The sequence below is a fragment of the Gouania willdenowi genome, chromosome 7, assembly GCF_900634775.1.
Source record: "Gouania willdenowi chromosome 7, fGouWil2.1, whole genome shotgun sequence".
Taxonomy (NCBI): Eukaryota; Metazoa; Chordata; class Actinopteri; order Blenniiformes; family Gobiesocidae; genus Gouania; species Gouania willdenowi.
Genome location: NC_041050.1, coordinates 3,150,078 through 3,161,450, shown reverse-complemented (window position 1 = coordinate 3,161,450; position 11,373 = coordinate 3,150,078). Strand labels below are relative to the sequence as shown.

General features: G+C 36.5%; 1 protein-coding gene across 2 annotated transcripts; it reads left to right on the top strand.

Moving 5' to 3' along the window:
* Nucleotides 1–10,685, top strand: znf217 (zinc finger protein 217). Of its 2 annotated transcripts, none has more exons than XM_028453338.1 (5): nt 1–104; nt 3,986–5,282; nt 5,948–6,052; nt 7,873–9,150; nt 9,842–10,685. In XM_028453338.1, exons 2-5 carry the CDS (start codon nt 4,019–4,021, stop codon nt 9,979–9,981), a joined length of 2,787 nt encoding a protein of 928 aa, XP_028309139.1. In that variant the 5' UTR covers nt 1–104; nt 3,986–4,018; the 3' UTR covers nt 9,982–10,685. The 2 variants fall into 2 exon arrangements, with proteins under 2 accessions (XP_028309139.1, XP_028309138.1); XM_028453337.1 differs by having other exon boundaries at nt 9,839–10,685.
* Nucleotides 10,686–11,373: the final 688 nt, after the last annotated feature.

Here is an 11,373-nt window from a genome sequence, read left to right as displayed (position 1 = left end):
GTGCAGTGCGCGCGCCCGCCTCGGAGCAGAAACAGCTGCACAGTGAAAGAGACTCGACGACTCTAAACTATGAACCACATCCTCCTAAAGTAGTGAATGAATAGGTGAGTGCACCACGACACCACTGTGTGTACTTATATACCATGTGTGTCTATGTGTGTGTGTGCACACCTCGCTCAGGCTCCCCTTGAACTCGGCTGTAATCATTATTAATCCGGAAATTCTCACTTGCTGGTATTGTTTGGTGACTTTTCTACAGTTGGTGCGTTCACGGACTGTTGTTAACTATATATATGTGTGTGTGTGTGTGTGAAAACTTTGTATTTAAAGTTTTTACACTTGGCTCGCGTGCGCTGTTCACTTTTAAAAACGTTTGTTTCAAGTGGCTTTTAAAGAACTTTTGTCGACGTCGTAACGTAACGTAACGTAACGTAAGAAGCTTAAACACATTCGTGTGAAGAAATTCACGTCGCTTTTATTTTGGTGGTGAGTTTAAAGTTAAAATAAACACACACACACATCACTAGTATGTTCACTAATGCGTAACTTTTAACGTTAATACCACATATTTATGTTACATACACACTTTTGTAACCAACACGAGCTCGTGTTTACCTTATGATGCACCTATAGAAATGTAATAGACTCGATTGTTAATTCCACGTGTGCTGATAATAATAATAATGATGATACTAATAATAATAATGTATCTTTTGGTAATATTGAATATTGTGGGTTGGGCTTAATGTGAAAAACAAGAAACAAAGAAGAAGAAGAAGAAGAACAGAGATTCACTAGGAATATAGCTTCACTCACCTGGTTTAAACACAGCAAATCAACAGGTTAATTAAATATACTAATTAACCTTTTTAACTTCATTATGTCCCTCAAACAAACACTTTGATGCAACAATTACAAATAATGCTTATTCTCTTCTTCTTCTTCTAATCATTGTTTAAAGTTATTTTGTGTGTGTGTGTGTGTGTCTTTTTTTAATTTTTTAAAATATTATACATATATAGCTGTTCAATAGTGTGACAGAAGACTTGTTTGTGTCTGCTTCAACCTTTAAAGATCTAGTCTATCAGGTTTCTCCACTATTCAGGCTTTTTTAAAAAACGTCTTTTTGTTCCCATGTAAATTAATCACAGCCAATCTAGAAAGTAAGATAGAAATCTACTAGTTTAGGTTAACCTAGAGCTGGGCAATGTATCGAGATTCAAGATATATCCACTTTTCTATTTCAGCGATATAGAAAGAAGGTCGACCTAGATGGGATTTTCAAAGGTTGATGCAGATACAGATTAAAAACAAACTAATAATTTCAGCCAATATCTAAAGCCGATATTTGAGGCTGATATACTTTATTTTTTTTAAAAGCACGTTGATCATGAAAGACAATTGAAATGATATAAATGTGGGGTCCTTCCATCAGTCAAGCGGTGGCTGCAGCTGCCCACACGGGTGCCTGATCAAATATCTTTATCTTATTGAGAATGTAATAGGATAAGGATTTTTGATCAGCCACTATTATATAATATCGGCTTTTTATTTGTAACCCTATTGGCTTCTACCTCTCTCATGCACATGCTATTGTTAGTATTACTTTTTTTTGTTGTATATTCATACATCAGATGAGATGTTTTTTATGTTCTTTCTTTTTTCTTTTAATTTCTAAAAGTCCATATATCGGTCGACCTCTAATAGAAAATGACAATATCGCCTCTATCGAGATATATATTTTTACTTATATATGTATATATTTATTTATACAATCACACAATACAAATAACATCCCTACAAGTATTGTATATTATTCTTAGAGTACAGTTGAATACTGTACATATGTATATATGAAAATTAAGTTCATATATATATGAACTTATTTTTAAAGATTTTTTAAATTTCAATGTTGAATATTCTTATGCTATAATGGTTATTTTATATTTATTTACATTATATTTTTTAAAAATACATAATTTTTTGGTGTTATTGGATTTATTGGTGTTATTTTTCTGGGACATTGTAAGTTTTAAATATATATTTTTTGTTACATTGTTGAATATTCTTATGCTATAGGTATGTATTTTTTTAAATTTTATTTTAGTTATATTTTAAAAATGTATATATCTATATATTTTTGTTTTTATTGGATTTTTTTGTCACTTTTCAGGGAACTTGTAATTTTTGAAGAATTTTTTATTCAATTGTTGAATATTTTTATGCTATGATATAGGGATGTAACGATTCACTCAACTCCCGATACGATTCGATTCACGATACATTTCTCTCATGATTTATTTTCCAAATTGGGACTGTAGAAAAATGAGAAAAATATTCCTTTATTTTTTTGGGGGAAAAATCTATAAAAAACTATACTGTTTTCCTTTTATTTTTCATTGTCAAAAGAATCCCTTGATAAACTATTCAAAACAATGCAATTTAACTAAAAATAAATCTTGAATGAAATAAATAAAGGAATAATACAAATGAAGAAGAAGCCTATTAATTTAAATTCTGGTTCTATAGTAAACAATGCAAAACTGCATAATAGTTCTTTTTCTTTTTAAAAGTGCAACTGAAAATGTATTTTGTGCCTTAACAATCAGACTTAACAGTCATTTCAATGTATTTACGTCAGATATTTGTTTGGACCAGCGGAGGGCGCTGGTAACCCAGTGGTCAGTTGGCATGCAGATATCTTGCAGTGAAGAAGAGATGCTATGCTAGCAGACAGTGCTCATAGAAAAATGTGACTTTTACAGATATTCACGTCATATAACAAGATTCTGTTATATTCACGTCATATAACAGAATCATTTATGAACATGTTTAAGAGTATAAGGCGGCCAGAAAGAAACTAGTAGCAGATTCCGCCCGTCGCCAACAATTCTGGATAACCTCTGCTGGTTAAAAAAGGTACTGCGATTCAATTTTCACAGTATCGATGTGAATCGCGATACTTATGAATCGATTTTTAACTGCCTTACGATTAATCGTTACATCCCTACTATGATAGATACTTTATATTTATATCATATTTAAAAAATTTTTTAATATATATATATATATATATATATATATATATATATATATATTTGTGTCATTGGGTTTATTGATGTTATTTTGGGACGTTGATATTTTTTAAGATTATTTTTATTTAATTGTTGAATATTATGCTTTAATAGCTATTTATTGATTTATATTTTATATATATATATATATATATATATATATATTGGTGTTGTTGGGTTTATTGATGTTATTTTTCTGGGACCTTGTAAGATTTTTTAAATTTAATTGTTGAATATTTGTTGAATATTTGTATTTTTATAATGGTTATTTTAGATTAATTTATATTATTTAAAATTTTTTGGTGTTATTGGATTTATTAGTGTTATTTTTCAGGGACCTTGTAATTTTCAAATCTCTTTTTTAATTACATTGTTGAATATTCTTATGCTATAGTTATTTTGTATTTATTTATATTATATTTTATTTATATTTTAAAAATGTGTATATATTTAGGTGTTATTGGGTTTTTTGATGACCTCGTAATTTTTAAACGATTTTTACATTTTAATTGTTGAATATTCTTATGCTCTAATATTTATTTTATTTTTATTTATATTCTAAAAATATATATTATTGTTGTTGTTTATTGATGTTTTTTCAGGGACCTTGTAATTTAGAGTTCTTCCTACACGCCTGAATATTTTTTTGGGTTTAAATATAAACTCTAATGCTTCACATTTTTCCCATGAAAATAATTTCACGTGTGTGGATTTTTTTTTATACAATTAAACATTTTTACATACAAGTTTTCAGTTTCTCACATCATGTTCTCCCATTTTACAATATTTAGACACGTGTGGTGTTTGGGAATGTAAATGAAACTTTGCTATATTTGAAGTTGTGATTGTGTTTGTTATTTTTTAATGGTTTAAATAAACTAAAATACATTTCTGTGTTTCTTTTCTTCCAGATATCTGATAAATCAACAGTTTACCGAGTCAAAATGACGACTCATTCATTGCTGCCGTTTGTGCTCAGCCCAGACGCGCATGCCCAACCTTTTATTCTAAATAACAGCGTGAACGTCCCGGGGGCCGCTTTTTGCTCCACGCCGTGCGTCTCCTACACGGAGAAGACGGCGTTCCTGCCGGGAGGGGACGTCGCGCGTTCCTGTATGTTCTGCGAGCAGACGTTTGCTCACCAGGACGAGCTGGGTCCACACATTCTAACGCAGCATCCCACCACCTTCGTAGAGCCCGCCGTGCTCCAGGTGGACGCGGAGTTCAGGATGCCCGTGGAACGACCCCGGTCCACGGAGACCTGCTGCTCGGTGGTGAAACAGGAAGTGGAGGATGTCCACCGCTGCATCGTGTGTGGGCTGGTAGTGCAGAACGCAGCCGAGCTGGAGTCGCACATGAGGAAGCACAAAGAATACTACGGCTACCGCTGCGAGGTCTGTGGCCGACGCTTCAAGCAGGCCTGGTTCCTGAAGAACCACATCAAGATGCACACTAAGGTTGGAGGGAAGGGGAAGTCCCAGCAGTACCACCTGGATCCCCCGGTTACCATCAACAATGTCACCCAGGATCCTCAGCCCGTGACCACTGCGTGCACAATGTGCAAAGTGTGTGGGTTCATCTTCCCCGATCGCGACAGTTTGATGGAACACAGTCAGATTCATAGTCGCGAGAGAGAACCAGACAAGAGGAAAGACATCTTCCAAGTTCTAAGCCTTCAGCCTAAGGGTTCCACTGATGTTCTGCCCATGAGAACCTCCAAATGGATCCCTCAGCTCAATCCCTTCACCACGTACCAGGCGTGGCAGGTGGCCATCAACGGCAAGGTCGCGGTACGGCACAACGCCACCAAAGGACCTGGCCTTGACGTCAGCACGGACCAGGAAAGCAGTGCCTCCGATAAAGAAGACCTGCACTGCAACGTGTTCGAGAGCCACGGCGACAAACTCGAGAAAAAGCAGCTGGGACGAGAGCGTCAAGCTCAGCCACAGCCTGTGGCTCCACCCCCTCCGGAGAGGCGCCGCAGATCCCTCATCCAGAAAGACAACGAGCGGCCGACCACATGCAAGGACTGTCAGAGAACTTTCAGAACGTACCACCAGCTAGTGCTGCACTCCAGGGTGCACAAGAAGGAGAAGAACGGAGCAGAAGCTCCGCCCCCATCGCTCGATGCCAAACAGACGAGAACCAGCTCGCCAGAACAGCCTGAAAATGGAGCAGAGGAGGGCTCCGATGACGCTATGATTACAGGTAAAACCACAGTTACTTTTTACAACAAAGTACGACAAAAAACAAATAATCTGAGCACAACGAGTTTAAAGTCGTAATATTTCGGGAATAAAGTCTCAATTTTATGAGATAAACTCAGAATTTTTATCAGATTAAAATTGTAATATTTTGAGAATAAAGTCATAATTTTATGAGAATGATGTTGGAATTTCACGAGAATAAAGTTGGAATTATTTAAGATTATAGTCGTAATATTTCGAGAATGAAATCTTAATTTTATGAGAATAAAGTTGTAATCTTTTGAGAATAAAATGGTAATTTTATTAGAAAATAACAGTCATTTTAACAGATTAAAGTTATAATATTTTGAGAATAAAGTCTTAATTTTATGAGAATAAAGCTGTATCTTTAAATACTGGTAGTGATACAGCGCTCCCTGTTGAAGTGAACGTAACTAACAGCGATAGCCCTTAAGTCAACTACTTCCTATATTACAACTTTCATCTGTAAATATTACGACTTAAAATTCGTAGTGCTCATATTTTTATTTTATTTTAATTTGGCCCTAATACGTATCTGTCGTACTAAAGAACGTAAATAAATGAAGAACAGTTCTCCCCTAAATGCTGATCTGTTTACATTCTTCTCTCTCTAACTCTAAATTTCTCTGGTATTTTATTCTGAAGGTGAAGATGGTTCCTATCAGTCCAAACGTTCCAAAGAATGCAGCTACTGTGGGAAGTCGTTTAAATCCAGCTACTACCTCACCATTCATCTGAGGACTCACACAGGTCGGTTCCTTTGTTTGCTTATATCTTTAAACTGCTTCGTTTTCTGTTGTTCGTACGTTAGACGAGTATTAAAACGTACAGTAGCCTCCAGGTTTAGAGAATCTCTAATTTTATCCTGGGAAATAAAAGAATAAAAAAAACAAGCTGCTTAGTCAAAATAATAGTTATTAGTGAGTCAATAAATGAAAACAGTGGTTCTTAAACTTTTTCAACTTGCCACCCCTTTAAAGACTGGAAAAAATATATGTCCCTCCCCCCATCATGACAAAATGTAAAAATAAATAAATAAAAGTGAAAATTATCAAAAAAATTTATTTTTATTTTTTTATTTTATTTTGACTTTCCTTCAAATCTCGTGAAAAAAATAACTATTATTTTTATTATAATTTTAGAACAGTAATAAAGCTCTTTTTTATAAACAACGTACAGTAATTTTTTTTTAAATTTTAATTGAAGTACACTTCAATTTATATTGTTTATATTAGTTTCAAGGCTATGGGTTAGGTTATTAAGGTGATTTATTATTTATTTTTTTATTTTATTCATTTGTAAGATATTGTGTTTAAAATGATAATTGGCTTTATTTGAGGTGATTTTTCAAATGTTTTTCAATAGTAAAATATTCTTAAATATATGTAACCCATTAGTTATTAATTAATGGTTCAGTTTTTCTTAAGCCAACTGTTTGAGTATTACGACACCCGATCAAGCCTTTTCTAACGTTCCACACTACAAAATAATGTAGCTTCATGCTAACAATGGACATTTTCATTGTCATTGTGTCTTCGTTTTCAATATTGGTTCAATTCGCCTCAAAATATCTTGATTCTGTTACCGGTTATTGTGTAATTTAGAGAAATTTTGTGGCATTTTTTGTGAGAAATTGCAAAATTTATGGAATTTGTGTTAATTTCAAGGTTCAAGGATTTTTTAATTGTCATTTTCATGTTTCCATAAAAACAAAAATGTGTTTCTCGAGACCAGCAGCATACAAGAAAATAAAATAAATTTTAACCGAAATATAGTGCAATACAAACATCATACAACATAAATAAATAATATAGTACACACGAGCGCAATTTCACAATTTGCAATTAAAAATTAGTGCATTCTTATGATATAAACAAAGGAAAAATGTTTCATTATATTTGTGAATTTCAGATATCAGGGCTACTGTAAAAACATAAAATCAAGACAAAAAGAAACTAAGACTAAATAATAACGCATAAAAAACTAAATAAAATAAGATTACATTTGTGATTTCTACTGGCTTGTTTTTTTCCTCTTCTGTACTGTATTTCTATACTTTGTGAAATATAAATCTAGTTCAACTAAAATGCATTAAAAATGAATCATTAAAAAAAAGTAATCTGAACTCAAACATGATCAAAATTTATTCTAGAAAAAAAATGTCTTTGGGGTCACCAGAAATGTTTGATATAAAAATGTGGTCACGATCCAAAAAAGGTTGCGAACCACTGCATTAAATACTGTTTATTTCCACCTATTTACAAAATGAGATTCTTTAAAATGTGTGTTATCACTCGTTCATTCCATCATTATGATCTATAGATGTTTTTACATACTTTTCTAAGCAAACTGTTGTCGTCGGACAAAGTAGGGACTCAGAAATAAATCCAAAAAGTTTGAGAACCACTCGTCTAAAGGGTCAGATTTTGCCCCCCGACACACGTGCTCTAATGCTACGTAGTTTCAGGCTAACAATGGTAAAATGGTTTTGGAAGAGTTCCATTTGAAGTGGATGTGGAGGTAATAAAAATCAAAGTTTGATGTTTAATCAGCGTTTGTGTTTGTTTCAGGTGAGAAACCGTACAAATGTGTCCACTGTGACTATGCCGCTGCTCAGAAAACTTCACTGAAATATCACGTTGAGCGTCGTCACAAGGACCTGACATCGCTACAGTGCCGAAGCAGACCCCCCTCCTCCTCCTCCTCACCCCCCCCCATGGAAGACCAGCACATGGACAAAGATCCTGCTTCCAACGGAACCGAACCATGGCTTCCTGCACAGGGACACTCCCACAGCCATTCACGTGTTCTAGTGAAAACTGAGAGTGAGGAGTTCCCCACCGTGGCCACTTCTTCTTCTTCTTCTTCTTCTTCTTCGTCTTCCCCCCTGAGTGACGCCGCAGTTCCCATGCTGTACCCCTTACCCGCGCTAAGCCCCGCCCCCGTCGGCCTGCAGACGAAGCAGGAGGATGTTAAGATGGAGAACGTGGAGGAGCCGTTAAACCTGTCCCTTAAAGTGTCTTTTACTAACGCAGCCAATGGAGAACCAGCAGCGACGCTGGTCCCAATGGCGTGCCCGTTCTGTCCCTTTAAGAGCTTGTATCCAGAGGTTATCATCACGCACAAACGGCTGGTTCACAAAATCAAGTTGGACTGTAGCAGGAGGAGCAGCGTGGAGGTAACCCGGAAACGGAAGCGCTCCACTGATTGTCCTCCCGCGCTCCATGGGAACGATGTCACCGCGTTGCTCAACATACAATATCCTCGCAGGACCATGTCTCCATGCACTGAACACAGAAAAGCCCAGGAAAAGGCGATGGTCGACCCCCCCAAACAGACCTCGGAGCGTGTGGCGCTACCCGATGTAATCCAAGAGCGGGTCGATCCTCAACCCAGCCACGAAGCCTCCAGATACAGGGAGGCAACCAGGAAAACCAGCACAGGAAACCAGTATGTGATGGAGAGGTTGGGGATGGTCCCACGGGGAGGCCCCATGTGGCACTGCCCACCCACTCAGTTCGGACCCCTCCCCCACGTGTACTCTGTTCTCAGTGGGAGAGAGGCAGAAACCAGTGACCAGCCTGGTTTCAGACCAGCACCAGCAGACGGGTCCAAAAGGCTGGTTCTCACCGCCAGGAGCGTGAAAACCCCGGTACGTGGCCCCGGTCTGGGCACGGCCGCCGAGGCCCTGCAGAGCACGTGTCCACCTGTGGGAGCAGCGATGGAGCGTTCTGATTGGACCATGATTAACTTCCTGCACTCCGTCACCCCCAGTGACCTGGCAGCGCTCTACCACAGTGGACAAATCAGCAGCGCCCCCCATGGAGGACTGCACCCCCAAAGACCAGGTACGACGACACCTACAGTAATACTCACACCCTCACCGTGTTTTAAAATTTCTGTGACACGTTACACTTTTCTGTTTAGATAAAATAATGGTTAATTGTTCTATGAATCTGTGATAACCACATTTATTTATTTATTCATCTGAATAATATCCATTTTTATCCAGGAAGTTTATCATTATTTGAGCCATAATTAATAGTCATCCTAAAGATGTAAATCCTTGTTTTAATCGGAAATAAAATAGGTTAAAAGTGACAATAATGGATCAACATATGTGACATTAGGTGGAAAGGGTTTATAAGTGCTGAGAATGTCTTGAAAGTGGAAAATATGTGCAGAAAATGGGAGTAATGTCGCAAAAAAGCATTAAAAGGAGCAAAACTATGGCAATAAAAAGTGATAAAAATAGGTTAAAATATGAAAAGTTTGGCGTAGTTGCAGAAAAAGTGGAATAATAACCAGAAATGGGCTCAAATTGTTCAGTAAATATTTTTAATTTATTAAAGGCCTGATTTTAAATAAAAAGATTTAAAAAAAAAAAACGGGTCAGATTTACTTTTTTAAATGACATTTTCTCTGTGTTTTCTGTGATCATGAATAACCAGAGCTCCTATAATAGCTTTGTGTGCTATGCTGCTATACATTTATGTCTCCTGGATTGTTGAGTAACTGTTGCTTTTGTTTTTCCAGCAGGGAGCAGAACTGTGCTGTACCAACACTTACCCACCATGCCCAGTATGCCCAGTATACCCAGTATGCCCAGCATACCCAGCATGCTCGGCCTGCAGAGGAGAGACCCCTCAGTCTCGGCATCGTACTCCAACCTGCGTTAACGTGCCTAAACCTACGAAGGTGAAACCTGAGACACTTGTAAATGCACAGAGCAGATATTTACTTTGGTTTTCTGTTAAAACCAAATCAGGTCCTTAATGAGCATTTGTACTTTGTGCTGCTACCCTTTAGTTTCTGGAGTTAGACAAACATATTTAATAAGAAAAAGACTCTGAGTTTGCATTATTTGTGCTCCCTTTATTTGTCGTAGACGTGTTTTGGAGAATATTTCCTTGTTTTTGCTTAGAAAGCGAAGAGAACCTGTGAATCCAGACGCCAACCTGTATGAGTTCAGCTAAAGAAAAAACCTAAGAGAATGAGTTTTAAAAACCTGCTGCTGTGCAACCATGTGTTTTTCTTTTTTTTGGTACTTTCTGCACAGAATGAGTACGTTTACCGACTTCTACCTCTCGTATCAAGAATGGAGGGTGGTCAGCCACTACTGAGCCACTGTATTTTACTTGAAAAAGCCCATGTGCGTGTGAGCAGGCGTCGCTTCTTTCCAGCTGTGATGAACTTCCTGTTTGGGAACAGACGATCTTATTGGACGGAGCCGCTGTGTTAAAATCGTCGCCTCAGCAAAGCGTAGCTAAACGCGATGCATCGTGAACTGAAGTCTCAGGAGAAAAATTCCATTTACACGTCACGTACGGTGTCGAGTCATTTTCACTTTTTGTTTTGTTTTTTTCTTCCACTTTAAAAAAGCCTGGGATGAATTATTTGTGTTTCAGTATTAATTTGGTATGGTGTTCACAATACATGTATTCTATTGTGAAAATATATTGTTTGGACAAATTGTATTGCACATTTCAATATTAAAATGGACGAATTCAGTGTTTATCATTCAGTGGCTGTTTTTTTTTTTTTTCTTACTGGAATTACACAAGCACACACACACACACACACACAAGGTACTTTAATTTTTGTTTTTAATGGCATCTAATAGAGGAAATTGCTTCTGTTTTTTTTTTTTTTTTTAAAAAAAGTCCTGATTTTGTGAATAAAATTAGGACCAAATGCAGCCCTCAGTCTAATTTTGTGCAGTTACTAATGTATACACACATTATGTCTCCAAAAAACACACATAAGGACAGAAACATTCTCAAAATAATACCACAAATGCACAAAAAGTGCACAAAATGACTCCAAAAAGACACCAAAGGACAGAACAGACAAATATCACAGTGACTCCAAAAAACATGCATTACGTCAGAAAAATTCACAAAATGATTGAAACAAATATGATAAAAAAAAGACAAAATTACTTTAAAAACACACAAACCCATTGTTCCTTTTCGTATTAATGTTCAGGTTGGTTAATATTACTGGCATGAATGTTGATAATGTGGCGTTTATATGAAAATGTGCTAAAAGTTGTGCATTAGGTAAAGTAT

What these genes read in the sequence shown, in the direction of transcription:
- znf217 (XM_028453337.1), top strand. Translation starts at nt 4,019, where the DNA reads ATGACGACTCATTCATTGCTGCCGTTTGTGCTCAGCCCAGACGCGCAT. An exon ending in CGATGACGCTATGATTACAG is followed by an intron (nt 5,283 to 5,947) that starts GTAAAACCACAG and finishes TTTATTCTGAAG; the next exon opens with GTGAAGATGGTTCCTATCAG. An exon ending in ACTGCACCCCCAAAGACCAG is followed by an intron (nt 9,151 to 9,838) that starts GTACGACGACAC and finishes TTGTTTTTCCAG; the next exon opens with CAGGGAGCAGAACTGTGCTG.